Here is a 20,538-nt window from a genome sequence, read left to right as displayed (position 1 = left end):
TGCAGGTGTCAGACCGCTTTTGGGAGGCTTCTAGCAGTTCCTCCTTTAGTTCTACTATACTTTTTCTTCTGCATCTCTTGCTGGTATTGAAGCCAATGTCCGTTAAGCCTTCCTATGGCTTTTGAATGCTATAAACTATTTATAACTTTGCTTTTAGGAAAGCTGCTTCTCTTCTGTAAAGGAGCAGACTCCTCTATTTTTCCAAGAGTGCAGCAAGAGGAAATCCAACAAACCAAAGTCCACGTGGACCGCAATGCTATGGTGAGCGTGCAGTGGGGGAATGGCAGGCTCTGGGGTCAGGAAAGTTGTATGCCAAAAATAGGGACGTGACCTCGCTTTGGAGGGAAGTACTGAAGATCCGAGTGTCACTCCTTATTGTTTTGAAGCCTGGTTTCTTTCCTTTTTTGTTTCTTTGACTTCCATGTTTATTTGACTTTTGATATACTTATATGGGTTTGATCGCAGTTGTGTCCCCGCATCTCCCGAGCAAGTTAATAATAATAGCACTAACAATAGCACAAACAATAGCACAGTGTTTGCTCTGGTGGGAGGGATCTTTGTGTCGGTTGTGATGTGCGTGTGAAGGTGGAAGAGAAGCCTGTCGTGGGAGGCTGATCTGGCAGTGGTGCTGGTGTGGGGGTGGCCATTGCTTGGCTCTGGGTGTGGGGGCATTCAGTTGCCCCAGCTGGGTGCAAGATCTCTGCTCTGGCCTTGCTCTTGGCTTCTGTCTGCTGTGCTGCGTGCATGTGTGTATGCTCTGATGTGAAGAAGTTCCTATGTGAACACAGATGTTTTCTTCTGACTTAAGCCATCCGTCTTTATAGTCAGGTTCAGTACTGACGAAGTGCTAACAGAAGTGCTGGTCCTAATGTGGGGAGCTGCACAAAACAGGGTCTAAGGGCAATTGCCTGCTTCTTTTTCTCCACCCCTACAAGGATGGCTACCGAACGCTTTGCGTGGCATTCAAGGAACTAACTCAAAAGGAATATGACAGGATTGACCGGCAGCTCAATGAAGCAAAGATGGCTCTGCAGGACAGGGAAGAAAAGATGGCAAAGGTCTTTGAAGACACAGAAGCAGACATGCACTTGATTGGGGCGACTGCTGTAGAGGACAGGTAAACAGACGCCAGCACACAGACTAAACAAATGCAGTTTTGTTCGCAGTTACAGTAAGTGCGTGTGTAAATTAACCTCTTATTCTTGGCTCTTGGGTCTTGTAGTATAATGCGGTGATTTCTGTCTGCACGTAGAAAAAACCTGGGATTGCTGAGCTCTAATCCTTATTCCTGTGGCGGTATCTCTTCAGTGTGGGGACAATCAATTAACTTCTCTCTAGCTTACATTCCCTACCTGCAAAATGAGGATGCCCCAGGGGGCTTTGTGGATTAAGAGGCAGTGTTGGCTAAGCCTCTTTACACCCATCGAGTGCTGTATCTCAGAAACATGTTTCTGAGGTTCCTGCCTAGGGCCTGCAGGGAAGGGCTCCACAGCCTTCTCCAAAGGTCTCGTTTATCACAACTCTCTTGAGTTGTGCACACAATGCAGAGCAGCTCTGGGGTCGTCCCGCTTCTGTCCAGTGGTGTGGCGGTGCTTCTGCATGCAGGGCTGTGTGCTCGCTCTTGGTGTGAAGGTGGCCTGGTGGCCAGGACATGTGCAGTGCTGAGTCCGTCCACTTTGGTGTCAGCACAGCTTTGTGACTCCCTGCCTGGTGAACTGCTGGTTCGGGGCACTGATGGGATGGGAGAAGCTGGGGAAATAAATCATTGATGTGCCAGTCGTGTGGAGCTGCTCAGGGTCTGCCTTGCATCCAGTGCCAGCCTGAGCAGTGAGTTGTTTTCTTCTCTGTGCACTCAGGCTGCAGGAACAGTCAGCAGAGACGATCGAAGCTCTGCACGCTGCCGGCATGAAGGTGTGGGTACTGACAGGGGACAAGATGGAGACAGCCAAGTCCACCTGCTATGCCTGCAGGCTCTTCCAGACTAGCACTGAGCTGCTGGAGCTGACGGCCAGGGTGGTGGGTGAGAGCGAGAGGAAGGAGGACCGGCTGCACGAGCTGCTGATGGACTACCACAAAAGGCTGATCCAGGATGGTCCCAAACCCCGGGGTAGCCTGAAGAGGTGAGTGCTGAGATCTGAGCCTGTTTCTGCTAAGAGACATGCTGCTTGCAGTCTCCTTTGCTTTAGCTGGCTTTGAACTTAATTACGCAGCTCCCTTAGTGAAGAGGATGCGTGCTAAATCCAGGTTATTTTATGTCTAAGTCCCCCAAAAAGGATGAGGGAAAGATTACTACTCAAGTAGTTCCTTTTCCACTGAGATGCTATAAGCAGCTGGATTGACTTGTTAGAATGCAACTGATTTTCTTTATTCAAATCTGTTCCTTGTTGTGCCTTAGAAGCTGGACGCTGAGTCAAGAATACGGCCTGATTATAGACGGTTCAACGCTGTCGCTGATACTCAATCCTTCTCAGGATTCCAGTTCTAGTCATTACAAAAACATATTCCTGCAGATCTGCCTGAAGTGTACAGCAGTTCTGTGCTGCCGGATGGCTCCTCTGCAGAAAGCACAGGTGATTTCCTTTCTGGTTTCTTTTCCCACTAACTGAAGCACGTCATTAAGTGATAGAACACACCTTTACTCCATTAGATGGAATTGACCTGATCTGCAGGTGGGCTTCAAAACCTGCAGTGGGACAACTTGGTAAAGCACGTCAGACCTGGCTTCTTGCTTTTTGGGGGGAGTCAGCTGCCATCGCTGGGCAGTAGATGTCCAAGCTGAGCGAAAGGCTCCTGAAGGGGTGTTGCAAAGCAGTTTGCTGTTCCCCAGGGAGCAGGAAACAGCGCACCTGGCACAGGAATTCCCTAATCCAAAACACAGCAGCGTTGCTAGAACAGTCTGACTTGCAGACGTACCAGGAAGATGAAGCAGGATGACTTTTGGGGTAGCACTAAACCTTCAACAAGTTGCAGTCAAGTACTCCTTTCATTAAAGACGTGGTAGATGTAACCACTGATTATTTCTGTGTAACGGTGTGAGGCTGCGTTTCCTGCAGTGCTGCTTTAAATAAAGCTTACTCATCTTGATCAGCTAGGACTTCCCCGGGCTATGTATTAGCCTTGTCTGAACTTCAGAGCGTTATGGAAACACACCAGTCTTTCAATTATGAATACAAAACCTTTCTTAAATACGCTTGCAGGAAGCCACAAGCCCAAGCCAATTAGGAATAAACAAAACCCATTTGTTCTTTTTTTTTTTCCTTTCCAAACCTGTAGTCCATGACTTCCTCACACCAGCTGATGATAAGGGATGATAAACAGTGCATTTTTAGCCCTGCTGCAGGGTATGATTGTCTTCCATGTGGAATACATGAGAGGCCATATCTCTGTGAGAGAGCGGGGTCTGGCATTGGGGAAGGGGAGGCTGCTGCTGGGAGTGATTTGTTTCTAAATGCTGTCCTTCTGCCCTGTGAAGCTGGGCCTTGGCTTTTCCTTTGGTTGACGGTTGCAAAGGAAATAGTGAGGGTGTTGCTTAATCTGAACTCTTATTTTGCTGCCACAGAGCTAGGTTATTTGTTCAGGAGCATCTGGGGAGTTGAAGGGGTCTCTGGAGGTGGGGTATTTTTCAGTGTGGGGTCTTTTGTTTTTGTTACTGAACTCTTGGTTTGTGCTGCTGTCCTGTTGTAAATCTTTAGATCGTGCGAATGGTGAAGAACACAAAAGGGAGCCCGATAACACTGTCAATAGGGGACGGTGCAAATGATGTCAGTATGATTTTGGAAGCACATGTTGGAATAGGTAAGACCCCCTGATACACCTATCTGATCCCTAGGGCTGCTATCAGTCTGTGTTGCTTGTGTTTGCTGTTGTGACTGATCACACGTGGCTGAACTGATCCCACTTGACAGATGGGGAACTCACCTGCTGCTTTCAGAGGCCTTTTGGTCTGTATCTGTGCTAGGGATCATGGTAGGCTGCTGCCCTTTGATAGGCACGTGCTCTTTGTCTTTACCACGTGGTGAACTGCACGTTGCTTCTTACTCTTTAGTTCCCACTGGTGAAATAATGGGGTTTTCTGCCGTCCTCTGTGCGAACAAAGCTTGATTCTATTTTAAATGAAACAGGTAACTTCCCCTGACCTTTGTTTCACCATTAAATCCAGCGCTGAGAGTTTTGGTGGGATCGTACCCATTCAACTCAGCTGAGCTGAAGCTGGCATTTGTCCTTTACCCAGGTGTGTGCAGGAGCTTGGCAGCTCTGATTGCAGCTGCAACGCGTGCATTTTCCAAGGGCTGCTGCTGTGCCTGTCCACATGCCTGCTATCAGGCTGGAAAACAGCTGAGTTTCATATCTAAATTTCTGCAGCTTGTTGTCAGAGGCTGAGAAAGTACTGGCAGTTTTTAAATACCACTGAAGAGGGATGTCCTTTGTCTTCTAACCACCCTCTTTATTTCTGACTGCTGGGAATGGCATCTTAGCCTCTAATGAATAGAATCCTTCACTGTAGTTAATTTGGATGTGGTTTTTGAGTGAACAAAACTGGCTTTCTTGAGCTTTGCTCTGAGGGGATCTCCTGGGAGGCTGAGCTCCTGCAGTGTAATAACCACACTGCGAGATGCGGGCAGGCCTGGGGGAAACCTTTATCTTCTATCAGGTTTATCTGAGATACTCGTCATCACGTGCTCCTACAATAAGAACTCAGTTAGCAACCTAAGTTCAGATTAAAAACTCCAGAGGAGCGTCTGATGGTCACAGAGCCGAGGCCACACCAAGTCTTGCAGAGCTTTAGTGTTTGGCTCTCCTCTGCCTGCTGCCCCTGTCCCTGCAGGGTCAATCCCAGTGGCTGGGTACATAGGGTGACATGGAGGTGTTGAAAGTGTGAAAGTCTTAAAGAACAAGGAAACAGCCTTTGTCATGGCCTGAGGCATTGAACTATGTGACCAAGTTTCACAAGTAGCATCAGGATAAACTGCAGTCCTTGCCTCACTTTTGTCTCCAGGTATAAAAGGCAAAGAAGGACGTCAGGCTGCAAGAAACAGTGACTATGCTGTTCCAAAGTTTAAACACTTAAGAAAACTGCTACTAGCACACGGGCATTTATATTATGTGAGAATAGCACACCTTGTACAGTATTTCTTCTATAAGGTAAGAACCAGCTCGTTATTTTTGTTTTCACTGTGGGTTTTTGTGCCAACAAGGATTAGTGTAAAACAGAAAGATGATGTATGGGATACCCTGGTTTGTTTCCATCTAGGGGTGGGTGTGTGTCTCCCATGTGCCTGTTAATTGAAAGCCCTTTATATACCTACATATGGGGGAATGTGAGAGCATGACTTTCTTCCTTTGCTTTCTACTGATGCTACAAGCTTATTGAATTCGTGTAGTGCTTGGTAGAAAACAGTGTCCTGCTTTACCTGATAGTACAATATCAGACAATGCTATCTGAAAATAGAGAAAAATACTGGATTTAGATGGGAAGTCAAGCATTCACTAAACTCGTGAACACTTCCCTGCTAACCTTTCTTTTTCCATTTCTCTAGAACCTTTGCTTCATTTTGCCACAGTTTTTATACCAGTTCTTCTGTGGATTCTCCCAGCAGGTAACTTCCAGTAACGTATCTAAAAAGCCAGGATAAAAAGCCAGTCACACAGCAGGGCTTCCTAGCAGAAGCTTGACTTTTGGTCATCCCACCCCTTCCTCATCTTTCTTTGGATGACAGTAGGAATTGACCCCTTTGCTCAGTGCCATGTTTTTGAGACTTGCAAGTAAAAACAACTTTCCTTTCCCATCCATGGTCTGTGTTTGTTGCTTAAACATGAACGGAGACCTTCCCCAGAGTATCAGGGTTGTGTCGTAGCTGGTTTGCCAGCACCTAATTTTACCACTCGCACTCTGGAAAGTTTTTCAAAGACTTCCTGATCTTCTCTCATCTGCTGCATTTCCCTGTACTGAAAATGTCCTTCAAAAAGAAGAACAGCCTGTTCTTCTGTAACAGCCTTTAAATAAGACAGATGATGAGCGTCATCACTCAGTCCAGATGAGTGTCAGAAGGACAGACCTCTGACAGGTGGGCTCAGGTGCTTGCAGACAGTGGCTGTGGCATTTGTGTTTGCTTCTGTTCCTTTCTATCTGGTTGGCCTTAGAAGTGTAAGAGTTTGTTCTCTGCCTGGCTCAACAGAGCCCCTTTTTTTTTTATTTCAAAAAGGAAAAACTATAGTTCCTCTAAAAACAAGAAAAAGTCGAGTCTTTAGAAAGTCACAGGAGACATCGAGTGTATTAATAGAAACAGCAGCACAAGAGCAGCTGCAGAAAAGCTGCTTTATGACGTTGTTCTGGAGGTCGAGCTGGAACCCAGACAGGCACAAAGCGTGACCCACATCTGTGAGAAAGGGATGAGTCTGTGGGGTGGGCACAGAGGCAAGGGCTGGAAACTGCACATCTGTCCCTGGGAAGACATTTCCAGTAGAATTTGTCTCATTTTACCCCTTCTCCTTCTTTTCAGCCACTGTACGATGCTGCTTACCTTACCATGTACAACATCTGTTTCACGTCTCTCCCCATCCTGGCTTACAGCCTCCTGGAGCAGCACATCAACATTGACACACTGACCTCAGATCCACAGCTGTATATGTAAGTCAGAAGGGGCTGGATGGGCCTCAGCACAGTTTAAGCTTTGTTGGTGCAGGACATGATCCATTGGGGTGGTTTGAGCCAGGTTACAGTTGTACAGATATAAAGTTGATGAATAAACAGAGGTGATGGAATAGAAAGAGGATTAATGATAAACGCTCACCGATGCTGAGGCTCACTCTAAAACTCCACAAAGGAGCCATCTCTGGAAAGAGATCCTGTCTTAGTGGTGGTCAGCCCTTAAATGAGATGAAGGAGAGGCTGAGCTTGTTTAATTGTGACTTTGTTTAATTCTCTGTAATCTACCATCATTCTCCATGTTTCTGGGACCAGAATATTGTCAGTTCTACATAGGGCCTCCAGTCCTGTCTATCGGGGCTATCAAAAGGTATCTTCATAGATAGCCTCTCTCCTTCCCAGTTCCCTGATATAATTTTGAAGGTCCTTCATGGAGGACCGCAATCCCACACGTAATGGTATGCCTCATTTATTTGGCCAAACCATACACGGCATGCTGCCATTAACCAATCCAGAATAGAATGATTTCCATCTCAAAACTAGGTTCCACCGTATAGTCTCTGCTTAAGGGCAGGGTGAACAGTTACAGTGACTAATTTAGATATTTCGGGTCCACTGACCATGATGCTCTCTGCCCCTGAATCCCATAGGCGCAATAGCCAGGTTTGGTACCCCCCCTTTGGGTCTTTGTCCAAACCATTGCACCAGATCCATCAGCTCTGTTGCCGTGTATGGTCAGGCAGTAACATGAAAACGTGTTTGGGTAGGGGGCCATTGATCAGGAGGCACCACTGCTGGTCTATCTTGGACCTTTTTTGTTTTATTGAGTTACGATATGACGGAGTTGCAATGAATCCGTCACAAGTGGTTCTTCTAAATCAGTTTTAGTAATTTCATTTCCTTGTTCAACCAGATCCATTGTTTTAGATACATGGTCATCATTTATTGAAATATTACAGACCTGGTTGATTTAGAGCTATAAAGCTGATGGATAAACAGAGGTTGTGTAATAGAAAGAGGGTTATTGATAGATGCTCACTGTAAAGATAGATGCTCACTGATGTTGAAGGTTCACAGTAGACTTAGACAGGAGTGATCTCCAGAAAGAGACCCTGCCTTAGTGGTGGTCAGCCCTTAAATGAGATCTGGGAAAGATGGAGCCAAGCTCCAACCCTTCCTGTAGCACAGCTGAATTACCTTCACCTGTGCTCCCACAGCTGTCTCATTGCTTGCCTCAGGTGGTTAATCAGAGGTTCAGGCTGTGATCAACAGTATCCAATACAACAGGGTAACTGTGGAATTGCAGAAGGGCTTTTTATATCCTCAGTGCTTCGTGTTAGCTCTGAGCTGGGCAATGTGAGCCAAGTACTCACTGGAGCACGTAATGGATGCGGGGAAATCTAGCTTTGAGAAGAGATCTGTTCATTTATAGGAAGGTGAATGCTGCTGCAGTCTAGCTCAGGCAGGCTGTTCCTTGGCTTCTGTAGGTGGATAAATGTCCCAAAAGCCAAATCCTCGTTTTGAACATGAAAGCTGAGAACTCTGCTCTCACAGGTGCCTCCAAGTTGCCTATGGAAAGCGCTGTGTAAGAGAAGATGGTCTTCCTCCGCTTTGCTGGCATTTTTCTCTCCTTCCTTGGTTGCAACTGGGGGAATCCTTGACCACCTGTGCAACCCCAAATGCTTCTATTTTCCCCCACCCCTTTCCACGTGTGTACCTAGGTGCAGCCTTTCAGGCAGCCTAAAGGTATTGTTTCTGAAATAGCTGCTCAACTCTGTGGTTAAACTTCTGTGCTCCTCCAGCCATGCAGCATGTCTTTTCAAATACGTTTGTAATTGAATCTTGTGCAGCACAGACCAATCATAGCAGGCCCCTGTGCTCTCACCTGCTGGCTGTCTGATCACCAGGGTACGTGAGTTGAGGGAAAACAGATTAATTGTGCAGTTAGATAGCTTCAGTTTGAATATTCATGGCTTTGCATGTGCTGCTGAATACGGAATGACTGCCGTGCCTCTGCTGTATAAATGCTGAGTTGCTGCAGTGCAGATCTCTCATCTGAGGCGCAGTAAAAGCCTGTTTACGGTGAGTGCTGCAGGACATAAATGGGAATGCAGAATGATTGCACCGAACAGGTTCTTTGCACTTTCCCTTCTTGCAAAAAATAGCTCTTAGTCAGGAGCACGGACAAATCAGACTGAGCCCAAAGCACAGTGTGTTAGAGAATTGTTACTGCGGTATCATACAAGGGATTCCAGCAGGGCTTTGCTTTAGAAACTGCGTTTACAGAAACTCAGCACCACCACTGCTTTCAGAGTGTGTCTTGTTGTAGGTAGTTGGAGTTAGGAAGTAAAGAAATGAGAAGAGAGGATTTTTGCTATAAACGTGCTTTCATCCCTCATCAATCCTCAGATTTTAAGGAGGAAAGAAGGCGATGCAAGATGCAGGGACCTGCTGCTGCCTGCAGCCAGATCTCATTGCTGTGCTCAGCCAGGAGCCTCCTGCTAAACCCCTGTGCTAAAACCCACGGAGTGATTCAGGGGGTTATTTTCAGCCTGTGCAGAAAAAAACACCAGGAATGAGATGTGCAGAGCTTTCCCAAAGAAGTTTGTTTGTGGGCTCAACAAAAAGAGGGAAGCGTGCCACAGATTCACCACATCTCATGTGTTTCTTCACAGTCCTGGCTTTGAAATTGAGCCATTCAGTACATAAGGGCTGGGGAAACACAGTGGCTGTGGAAAAGGCATGGGGCAGCATTTTGCTTTGCTCAGACAGGGCTGGGGTTTTGTCTGCATCGCGTACAGAAGGATAAAATAAAGAATAATCTCTCGAATATCTTCTGATTATTATTAAATGATCAGCAGCCACACAGAGCAGATGTTGTTTATGTCCTGCGTGCTGGCGGATGGTTGGGTGTTTCACCTCTTTGTTTCCTGCTGCAACGCCCACATCAAACCACCAGAAACGGGCAGACTTTGCAGAAGGTCCCACGTGATTTTTCTTGTTCTTTGCTTTCTTGGCAGGAAAGTTTCTGACAACGCCATGCTGCAGTGGAGGCCTTTTTTGTACTGGACCTTCCTGGGCGCCTTTGAAGGACTCGTGTTTTTCTTCGGGGTTTATTTTCTTTTTCAAAACTCGTCGTTGGAAGATAATGGAAAGGTAACAGCAGCCCTCCGCCCCCTAAAAAGAGAGAAGGATGAGTGTTTCTTTTGTGCCCTGCCTCTCTTATCTGCCTGATAGCAAATATCTACACGCTTAAGCTGTGTGGTGTGTCTCAAGTCTCGTCCGGCGGTGTAACATTGCTTATGGTGTGATTCTGCAGCAAGTGCTTGAAACGTTTTCCAAATCACCATGGCAACATTGCAGCAGTGGCTGTGCTCTCTAAGTACAAGAACTGGTCTTGCAGCAGGTTCGTGCCGCCTGGTGCTTTACCCAGAGCAAGGAATCAGTGCGGCCATACGCAGTGTTGTGTGCTGCCCTGGGCTGCCTCCCACCAAAGGGAAGTGTTAGCAGGGCTCAGCGGATGGAAACCTTCTTGACACCATCACTCGTGAGCCTTGAAAACACCCCAGCTTTTGTTCTTTTAGAGGACAGCACGTGGAGAAAAGCTGAGAATAGCACGCGTTGCTTCAGTGCTGACGTTCATGGCCCCAGCTATGTGTAGTCACGCTTCTGTGTTGTAGATTTCGTGCCTTTCTGTATTTATAGCCATTCTGGTTGCGTGTGAATAGAACATATAAGCCCCAGTGTGTTCTACAGATGCCTTGAGAGGCCAGGTCTGCGTGATGCTCACACAAGCCCTGTGGTTTTGTCCTGTTTTGTAAGCACTTATGCTTGTAAGAACTGCTACCAGCAATTGTTCATAATATCCATGTATGTTTGATTGACTCCTTATTCACTCCTATTGACTTCTTTTTTTTTATTTTTATTTTTTAAAAAAGACTTTTACATTTCACTTTCTGTTTTGATGTATGCATCCAGATCTTGACAGCCTTTGGTAAGCATCTGTCCCATTCGTTGCCATCTTTTGGATTTATATACAGTATCTGCTTTTCTTTGTTGTGCATAGTCACTAGGATCTGCAAACCAAACCGACGCATTCTCATACAGAGAAATGCCCATTGGTGCATTCTGCAGCTGGGACTAGCCCAGCACAATCACTAGAGGTGCTGCGGTGGTTCTGTGTTACGAGAAAGCAGAAACTGAATAAATTGCAAAGAAATCACGGAATACAGGTGGTCCCAATGACTTGTGTTCTCGACCAACATTGCTGTTAGTAGGAGGTTGTGTCTGTCGCCGTCACAACACTGGTCACTTGTCCGTGGTAGTGCATGGCACAGGGTTAGCGTAGCCAAGTCCTGAGTAGCGATCGCGCCATTCCTCCATGTCCCCTCTGCTCCCTGCTTGCACTGTGCCGTCATTCCTTTCTGTTCTTCTCAAGCCAGGTAGGTAGAAGCACGTGTGACAACGCGCTGTGTCTTCCAGGTCTTTGGAAACTGGACCTTCGGGACGATCGTTTTCACTGTGCTGGTGTTCACCGTCACCCTCAAGGTAAGATTCTGCCCCTCTTTTCCAGTCACTTGGTTTTGCAGGCATTCTAGAATGTGTGATAAATACTCTGTGGTGGTAACTATGTTGAAGATGTTTTCATGAATACCTTTCCTCCCCACACTTCCATCTTCTGTATGCCATACATGCAGGACTTACGTGGCCTATTGACCATTGGATTATTGACCATGCAGAGTGTGCTTATATGCAAGTGCTTACGTTCTGCTAAATCATTTTCCTATTTTTTGCCTTCTTCTGTGTATTCCAGTTGGTTGCAGTTGACTTTATTTCCCCTGGCTTTAAGTTCAGGAAAGAGGAGGCAACCAACCAAGTATATTTGGGTTTGCCCACCTTTGTTTCAGCGGCTGCTTATCACTGTGGGGGTCAGAAAAGTACATCTGTCAAACGAGCATAGCAAAACTGCTTTGTTTCATGGAGCTTTCCAAAATGAATAGTTGTGCATCAGACCTTATGTTTGGTTTAGGACAGCAGGTGGTGACAGAGGGCCATTGCAATGGCTGCAACCTCTACGTAGTTCTTCCTTGTAGCATCAGGGGTTGCATCAGGCTTATTCTATTCCAGACTCTCAGCTGCAATTAGAAACTGTTGCCAGTGTGGTATTGAAACTATTTCCCTGGTGTACATATGCAGAGAGGTGGCTGACTGGAAGACTTCAGCCTTACTGTGAAAGCAAACATGGATAGGGTTGAACACATGCTGCTTCTAATGCCTGTTGTTGGTGTTGTTTTTTGTTCCGCTTACACAGTTAGCTTTAGACACTCGATTCTGGACGTGGATGAACCACTTTGTCATCTGGGGCTCTCTTGCCTTCTACGTGTTTTTCTCGTTCTTTTGGGGAGGAGTCATTTGGCAAGTATCTTTTCCTTCTGTGGTACTTTCTTAGGGAATGCCCGTCACCTTCTTTGTGAGGAACATGACTGCAGCTCCCCTCCTTTTGTCTGTTGGGAGATTTATAGAGAAGTCAGAGTGTTTGGACTATGATAAACATGTGATGATATTGAGTGCCAGTTACAGCAGGTAACAGCGATAGGCAATGAGGATGGGGTGTTTTTTACATCATCAGGTGGCGTATTTTAGTGCTACCATGGTGGAGAGAAGCCCAGTGATACAAAAAGGAGAAAAATGGAGCGTGTGAGTTATGGCAGCAAGCATTGTAAGGGACTGAAAGGTGGATGGTCAGGGAGGAGGAGGTAGCCGTGGCCTTGGAAACTTGGAAAGGGCAGTGTGCTGTTGAGAGAGGTCTTGAACATTGGCAGTGAAGGTAGGTCAGGGCTTCGTAGGAGGGCTGAGAGCAGCAGCTCATAACAGTTGGCTGGGGAGGAGAAAAAAGCCACAGGGAGGAACATTAGCTAGGCTGAGAAGCAGGGTGAGGAGTCTGTGTGGAGAAGCATTAGAGTGGTCCCAGGAGGTTGCTAACAGCCCTCCAGAATTAGCACAGCTGGGAGCAGGAGAGGGATGGGAAGCAGAGCAGGCAGCCTGTGCCTGTGTTTGGTGGGGAGGTATTAGTGCCAGCACCTTGATCCCAGTCTGACCTAGTTGGGAAACGCGTGGGGCTGATAGTATTAACCAGAATCTATTTGTATCCTTTCTTTTTCAGGCCTTTCTTGAAACAACAAAGAATGTATTTTGTATTTGCCCATATGCTGACTTCTGTTTCCACGTGGCTGGCAATAATTCTGCTGATCTTTATCAGCCTTTTCCCAGAAATTCTCCTAATAGTTTTAAAAAGTATAAAAGAGAGAAGTCATCAGGTAAGGAACAAGACGAATTATTGCACAGTGTTTTTACAAAGGCCTCTTCTACTAAGCACCAGATGAAGTGTGTGCCACTCGTGTCTCAAGGATGGCTTTCTAGAGTCTCATCCCGCTCGTTCACATGCCAAAGATGTCAAGAAGTTCATCTAAAAATACTGCCTAGATCTCTAGTAAGGAGAGGCTCTACTAGTGCCTTTCTTTAGTTGTGTAGACTGGGTGCAAAACTGCTGTCCTCACAGTAACCCTTTTCCAGCCCAAACTGATCTGAACCACTGTGTTGAGTACTGAAACAAGCTGCTTGTTGTTATGTCAGTATACCCAGACATTCACTATGGCTGTATCCTGCAGGTGCCAGGGTCAGCTCATCAGGGAGGTGCCCACCCCCTAATAATGACCCAGTCCACATCTCTTGGGCAGCATCCCCTGGTGGCAGCATCCCTGCAGACCCATCCCCAAGCAGCACCTGCTCCCCCCAGCTGTGCCCTGTTGCTCTGTCTGCTCTCCTCCCTCCTGCTCCTCTCCCTGCTGTGGTTCCAGCCAGTTCTGCATTGGGTGCTGCCTGCCAGCGCTGGCCTCCAAGCACCACTCTGCATTTCCCTGGGCAGCAGCAGAGCAGGCCCAGCACCAGCAGTGTGGCCAGTGTGGTTCTGCTGCTCCTGGCCATGTGCCTCCTCTGTTACTTTTGCTTCTTTTATACGTTTTTATCGAGCTTATCTTTTCTAAATATCCAATGCAATCGTTAAGTTTCTTTCCCTTCGTAACCTTTGAAGAACAACTTTGGCACGGAATCAGTGAACTAAAACATGTATCTTCAAGACACCACCTGAATGACTGAATTTGAGAGCAATACAGATGGCAAAATAACTGTAGCTAAATTCTTCCCAGCTCCGTTCTGTTCCTTCCTTACTCTTAAGTCCAGTTCAGTAGTATCTGAATTGACAGTTTCTAAATTGGGCAGGACGGGGATGACTTGCTGTCAGCTGCAGCCATAGGGCAGTTTGACATCTGTGCCCCAGAAGGGGGACCTGGGGGCTACTCAGCCCCAGCTGAGCTCTCTGAGGCCCATTTTTGCCTCCAGCTCTTAGCCAGATCCATTCCCACTTATAATACTCGCTTTTGAGAGCGCTTTAAATGTGTTAAAAAAGGCTCTTGTGAAATCGTTTTGTAAATCAACAGTGAGTGTCAACTAGAAAAGTCTCTTCATATGTGCATACTAAACTGAAGGCAGGCTGAGCCTTATTTAAATGTACATTTCAAGTGAGAGCTTTACAAAATGCCTGGAGCAGATGCCAGCTCTAGATGTCTGTGTCAGCTGTCACAGACCAGGCTCAGCTGCACAGGTAGGGCATTTTAAATCAAGACCCTTTTTGAGAATCCCAGCTGTGATAATGGAAAACAAATAGCAGTTTCCTGAGGGGGGCATTAAATGAGAAGCCAGCTCAGTGCACTCATTTGGCTCTGTGAGCTCACACCTTGGGAGCTCAGGTCCCCTTTGGGAGGGGGGCATGGAGCAAGGCCAGGTTGTGGGAGCTTGCCCTTGACCTGTAGGGGACTGGGTTTCTGTATGACAGCGCCAGCTTTGCTCACTCTTAATTAAGTTTTCTATGTGGAAACGTTTTGGGGTTGTTTTTGCTTTTAACTGCAAGGCGCATCTTGTTTTCTTTGGTTTCTGCCTCTCTCTGTCTTGTACTGCAATTTTCTGTCTTTTGTGCTGTTGTGAACTAGGTAACGAAGCGCCTTCCTTCCTCAGGAACATCCACTATCTTCATGCTTTCTCAAACTTCCAGCAATCACAGCTTTTCTTGGAGTGAATAAGGTGATTTCCCCTCTGAGCCACTATGTGCTGCTTGCTCTTCTGCTTCCTCCTTCTAATGCATCACTGCTGCAAAGCCTGTGTTTAGATTTGCTCACCCAGCAAAGAGCCTGTTCTTTCTCCCCCACACCTACTGCTTTCATTTCAGTCCTTTTGCTTAAGTGTTTTGTCTGTCTCCCCCTGTGGTTCCCTGCTGTGGGTGCACACCAGCTGGGCTGAGCTGCTCATACCCAGCACCTGCAACATGGGTGCAGGTGGTGCTTCCGTGCCCAGCATCCCCGAGGTGCTCAGGGAACCTCAGGCAGGCATCAGTCATGAATTTGGGTCTACACCAGCCCCTCAGATTTGGGTACGTTGTGCCTGCTCATGGAAATCAGTGCTGCTGCATCATTTAGGTTGGTTTCAGTGGGCTGGGTGCTACTTCCTCCAAGGTGTGGAGCAAAGCGGGCTCTCTTTTGATTGCCTTCTAGTTGATTTGGCAAACAGCTCGTGTCTGCTTGATCTCAGAGGAGCTTCCCAAGTGCCCTTGTTGCCCTGTGCATAACTCTGTTATCACCGCAGCTGTTCTGTTAAGCCACAAGTGGCATTCTCTGGCTCACTGCCCGTGAAGGGCTTCCCGCAGGCCGAGCACCTCGAACACGTCCCTGCTGTCACTCACTGTTACAAAACCACCAGTCACGAGGAGATCAAGGAAGGCCATAGCATAAACCTCAAAGCCTAAAGGGAACCATTTGGGAAGCAGTGCCACTTGCACTGAAAACCCAGGCAGTATTTAGGGGAGAGTGTGTGTTGTTACATCGGTGTGGATCGACGTAGCTGGCTGTAAGAAGCGTGTGCGTGTGTCTGTTGTTGCTGGACAGCAATAGGGGAACGTGTCACATGTGCTACAAGTGTTTTTGCCTCGCTGTTGCAGAGCAGTAGGAAGGCGCCCAAGTCAATGTCGTCCAGACCTTCTGTCACACCACTTCTTTTAAGAACGTTCTCAGATGAGTCTAATGTGTTGTAACAGGTACCCTGCCCTGAGGAGTTGGGATGGTTTTAAAGGGCATTGATTAACCAAACGTAACCCCCCAAATCAATTAAACCGTGGTTCTTGTAATCCTCTTGATTGTTGGTGTGGGGCACCTGTCTGTGATACGGAGATGCAATGCTTGGGATGCATTTTAATTTGGAGACGTGTCCTCTTCAGAATCCTGTATGCGCATTGATCTGCTCAATCCAATCTTTGCATTGTGTGTGCAGGTCCTTCAATGTAACTGATATTTTGATCTAACATTAACAGCATGAGAATACGGAATTGGGCTGTAAAAGCTAGCACTGATACACTTGCAGTGGAGTATTCAAGTCTAAGCTATTAAAATGATTCCAGAATTGCATCTGAACGGTATAAAAAACCCCATTTTCTATGGTGCATGCTGTTGTGTCAGATAGAAATGAGTACGTTTCAATTCATCCGAATAGACTGAAACTAAGTGTGTACCTGTCTGTATGTCAGCACAGCGTACAGCAGGCATGGCTCTGTGTCTGTATGCAGCTACACACACAGGGAGCATCCTGCTACACCATTCTAAACATCATAGTAAGCCACAGTCTGTCTTCTCGCTGCAGAGAAATAAAAGTGCCTGACCGAACTCGCAGCCTATGGGCGAGATGTGACACGGCTGCGTGCTGCAAACATCAACACAAGGACTTTCTGTAAGCTCTTCCTAGCACACACGGCTACCTGCAGAAAGCCCGCTTTATGGGGAGGGCAGCAAGCAGCTGCACAGCTGCCAACATTAGCCTGGGTGCTGCTGGGCTCCACGCTGCCTTCTGCAGCCCATGGCAGAGTCCTTCACTCTCCCATTCAGCTGTGAGTGAGGTTCTGGCACTTTTATTCTGGGCTAATCATTCTTCTTCTCCCTTTGTTTATTTCTTCTTTCTGAAGCACGCCGGGATGCTTACTGTGCTATTGGGAATGGGACAGTTGCAATACACGTGTGTTTTCCTTCTGATTTTTGCAGACTGGCATCTTTGATCTGCCTATATTAGTGTCGTACAAACGTATAGAGAATGGTTATGTGAAGACCGAAGATGCTCTTACTAATTTGGCAGAAAGATATCCCCTCAGGATACTTTAAAATGCTCCATCCAAACAGTGCAATTGTTCTCCTGCAGGAAAACCTCCCGGTTCTGTTGAGTATTACCAAGCACTGTAAGCAGCCGTGCTGACAAAGCAGTAGCCAGGCACTGGCCACGGTACCTGTTCATCTTTGGTCTTGTTGCTTTCCCCCCCCCGAAAGAAAGCCCTAAAAAACCCATAATTCTGCCAAATCAGAAGTCTGTGTAATTGGAGACTGAGGAAGCATCTCTTGGAATCCTGCAATAGCAGCATGATCAGGGTGAGAGCAATGCCTCCTCGTGTCACACGGGGGCTTCCTCCGACTGCCGCAGCTCTGCCTGAGAGCAGCAGGGAGCTGCTGAAGCCTCTTGCTTTGCCTGACCAAAGAAGTAGCAAAGACTCTAAGCCCAGGTGCTGGGCATCCTCCTGCAGCAACTTGCTCCTCCTCCGTGCTGCCGGGCTCTCTCGTGGCAAAAGGTGAAGGAAGGAAAGGTGCTGGGATTGCTTGCAGTGAAAGAAAAGAGCCTGAATGCTGGGCTGTGCCACTCTTCCAGCCCAGCTCTCCTGGCTGCTGTGGATGTGCTGCCATTACTGCAGCGAGCAGCTGCCGAAATGCTGTGGATTAATGGTGTCAGTGTGTCCTCAGCCAGGTGAAGGGACACAGATGGTGCCAGTGAACTTGTAGGCGTCGCGCTGCATCTCGAGTTATTTGCACTAAGAAAAAAAGACGTCGGTTTTAAAGTAAAAAGGAATACATGGATCTGATTTCATTTTACACTTAATTTGGTTTTTAATTTGGCATGTTCTTTTAAAGTCTACCTTTAGCGAGGACTTCTACCCTTAGGTTGGCGCAGCAGAGGTGTGTGAGGTGCCTGGCTCTCAGACTTCTCGAACGTCCATGTGTGGAACAAGCAGCTTTTTCACTCTCCTGAGCCCTCAGCAGTTCCAGAGTGCCCTGTGTGCCAGCACCCTGCGTGGGAAGGTGCTCTTTGCACTGCCTTGCCCTGCTGGATCCAGCCTGCAGCCGGGGGCTGCCATGGAAACACTGTGATGAGCACTCACCTCTGCCTGCAGCAGGTTCTGCTTTGCTTCCGTGTGAAGAAGCGATGAATTACAGCTAGATTGATCATTCCCTTCTTCAGGTTTTGCTAAGGAACGGACTGTTAATTCTCTGAAGAATCAGGTCTCTTGCTGTCTGGCTGAGGAACTGGTGGTTGGTGCTGTGAAAGAGGGATGTGGATCAGCTGCAGGCACGCCTGGTGTGTATGGATATGTGAGGACTCGGCCTGTGTGCCCAGGGCTGCAGCTGGGAGGAGCAGAGGGGTATGCACAGCCCTGTGGCTGCCCTGCAGGACACGGACAGCTCTGCTGTATTATTCACACTGCACCGGCCCGATGCCAGCGGGGTCACCTCACTAGTGACTGCAGCTCCACCCCTTGCTGCATGCAAGCCAGGAGCTGTGCTCCCAGCATGTGTCCCACGGGCAAAGCTTTTTTCTTCTTCTTTTTCTCTAGCTCGTCTCACAGACCTAGCGTTCGACTTGCAGCCCTTGCCCGAATTTCAACTCTTACTGCTCAAATGTGGTGCCTACAGATCAAGTACGCGATGAATACAATGAAGATGCTCTATATGCCAAATCTAACCTTTCTCCTTAAATATACAGTTGCTGACTTGTGTTTACATAACCTTTAAAACACGGGCACTGAAAGATGCAATTCCTGTGATTCAAAACCATTCCAAGCCCTGGTGGGCCCAAGACCTGACAGCCCGCTTCTCAGTTTGCTTTATCTTGTGTTCTTGGGTCAGATTCTCTACCTGTGAGACGCAGCTGGAAGCCTTGCTGTCAGGTTATGGGGAACATGGACATGTCATGTCCAAGTAAAGCCACCGCACCGGGCCGATGGCTGCAGCCTGTGCAAAGATGAAGCTTCTTGGAACCAAATTTCTCTTGTCATTTCCAAGTACCCGGTATGGAGCAAACTTGCTATTGCTGTGCATCCAACACCCAAGGTATGCATGCCAGAAAGCAGGGTGGTACCAATGGGAAATGTCCTGAATAGCAGCTCCTCTGGGGAAAAGCAGGTTTTCTTCTGCTTGGATCTCCAGCCAGCACACAGGTGTAGCTCCACGAGCCAGCAGAGGAACTGACCCTGTTTGAGCAGCAGCCACAGGAATGGAAATTTCAGCTGTGGGTGTATCATGAGATCAGGGGGTAGGGGAAATCCGTGCTGGAGGCAGAGAAGGTAAAGCAGGGTGGTAGTGATACCAGCTGGCAGGATGGGGAAGCGGCATTAACCTGGTGGTAATGCTGTGATCGTTATTCATATGCCATAACACGAGCTACTCTGTTACGATGCTCATTAAGGAGCTGGAAGGCCAGTACAGGAATATCAGTGGGGAAACTTAAAGGAAAACAGCTGGGGGCCTTCGGATGAATCCACTGAAGTTTAGAGCTGGTTTGAGTGACGCTGAAAGAGAAGCAAAGCAATTAAGATTCCCTCTAAAAAGGTAATGTGATAATGGAGAAACGCGGCGTAGTCGTAGCTGCTTGTCAGGAACTAATCCTAATTGTCACGAGAATATGATAAATGACTTGGAATTGCGCACAGGCTTAAAATTGGATTGCTATACTCACAATTGAAAACCTTACCTAATACCGCACCATTCATCCGATTTCCCAGCTCTGGATTGTTTTCTAAATAGAAACATATAGTGTATAGAAAGTGTAAATTATATACAGGCAATGAGGAGATGCATTTTCAGCTTCTTGCAAAGAAAAAAAGGACTGCGACCTTATGTTGGTTTGTTTTTGTTTTGTTTTTTTCCACTTTAATGCAATTTTATACATTTACGTTGCTTTATATAAAAGAAATTGAATGTGAATGTTCCCTTTTATGAATGCAACTCGCTCTTTTTTCATTACGGAAACTTATGTTTGAAGTAATCAATAAACTTTGGTATGTCGTTCTGATTAACACAGCGTTGTGTGTTGTCTCCTCCGATGCTCCTCAGCCTCCTTGGCCGTGGTTTACACCATGGGGAGGATGGTGGGTGTTTCCATGTGATGCTGGCATGGCTGGGCTGGGCTCATCATAGTGAGTACATTTCACATGGGGTTTATTTGAGCTCAAAGAGTAGAACCACGTCAACGAGGGTTGTTTTGTGGTTGGTGAGGTGCACACAGCTTGTGAAAGCAGCTGTTTGCATGGATGAGACTCCAGCAATGCAATGGGTTCCAGCAGGTGCTGGTGAAGGACACAAGAAAAACACACAGTTTTTAGGACACGTGTTGGATTCAAGTTGAAACGTTTGTAATGAAAACTGACAGTCAGTGTGAAAAACCCTGTTTTGGCTGCTTCGATTTCTCCAGCTCCCGTGAGCCTCCACGGGACAGATGGCTGTGCTATTTAAAATCAGCTCTAACCTTTAGGAAGGAGCTGGTACTATTGGAAACTGGATACGCGCATTGAGCCCCTTAATAGCTGACGTGGAACGGTAGTGAAACGTGGCTGGAGGACTGCAGGCAAGTAGACAGGGTGAGCGTGGTGCTCCACCAGGCTCTGAACGAGCAATTAAAACATCTGTGCACCACTTCACCTTTAAGTGGAGATTCAGTACTACTGTGTGAGGCAGTTTTCAGCAAGGGGAGCTGCTGTG

The 20,538-nt window shown here is 47.2% G+C and overlaps 1 protein-coding gene across 6 annotated transcripts in view; it reads left to right on the top strand.

Moving 5' to 3' along the window:
* Positions 1-19,859, top strand: part of ATP11C (ATPase phospholipid transporting 11C) — a 49,251-nt gene extending 29,392 nt beyond the window's left edge. For 2 of the 6 annotated variants that reach the window (XM_072334098.1, XM_072334097.1), the window contains exons 17-29: positions 158-261; positions 936-1,117; positions 1,857-2,120; positions 2,396-2,570; positions 3,693-3,795; positions 4,997-5,142; positions 5,538-5,597; positions 6,501-6,628; positions 9,667-9,802; positions 11,129-11,194; positions 11,958-12,061; positions 12,810-12,963; positions 16,783-19,848. In XM_072334098.1, coding sequence (XP_072190199.1) covers positions 158-261; positions 936-1,117; positions 1,857-2,120; positions 2,396-2,570; positions 3,693-3,795; positions 4,997-5,142; positions 5,538-5,597; positions 6,501-6,628; positions 9,667-9,802; positions 11,129-11,194; positions 11,958-12,061; positions 12,810-12,963; positions 16,783-16,899 — 1,739 coding nt within the window. In that variant the 3' untranslated portion in view covers positions 16,900-19,848. Of the gene's footprint in view, positions 1-157; positions 262-935; positions 1,118-1,856; positions 2,121-2,395; positions 2,571-3,692; positions 3,796-4,996; positions 5,143-5,537; positions 5,598-6,500; positions 6,629-9,666; positions 9,803-10,624; positions 10,641-11,084; positions 11,108-11,128; positions 11,195-11,957; positions 12,062-12,809; positions 12,964-14,691; positions 14,783-15,692; positions 15,789-16,706 lie in introns of those variants that run through there. The other 4 variants (XM_072334099.1, XM_072334100.1, XM_072334101.1 and 1 more) reach the window with 4 other exon arrangements.
* Positions 19,860-20,538: the final 679 nt, after the last annotated feature.

Source organism: Excalfactoria chinensis, chromosome 4, assembly GCF_039878825.1.
Source record: "Excalfactoria chinensis isolate bCotChi1 chromosome 4, bCotChi1.hap2, whole genome shotgun sequence".
NCBI classification, from domain to species: Eukaryota; Metazoa; Chordata; class Aves; order Galliformes; family Phasianidae; genus Excalfactoria; species Excalfactoria chinensis.
The sequence above is the reverse complement of the archived record's forward strand: the minus strand, read 5'-3'. Positions and strand labels throughout refer to the sequence as shown.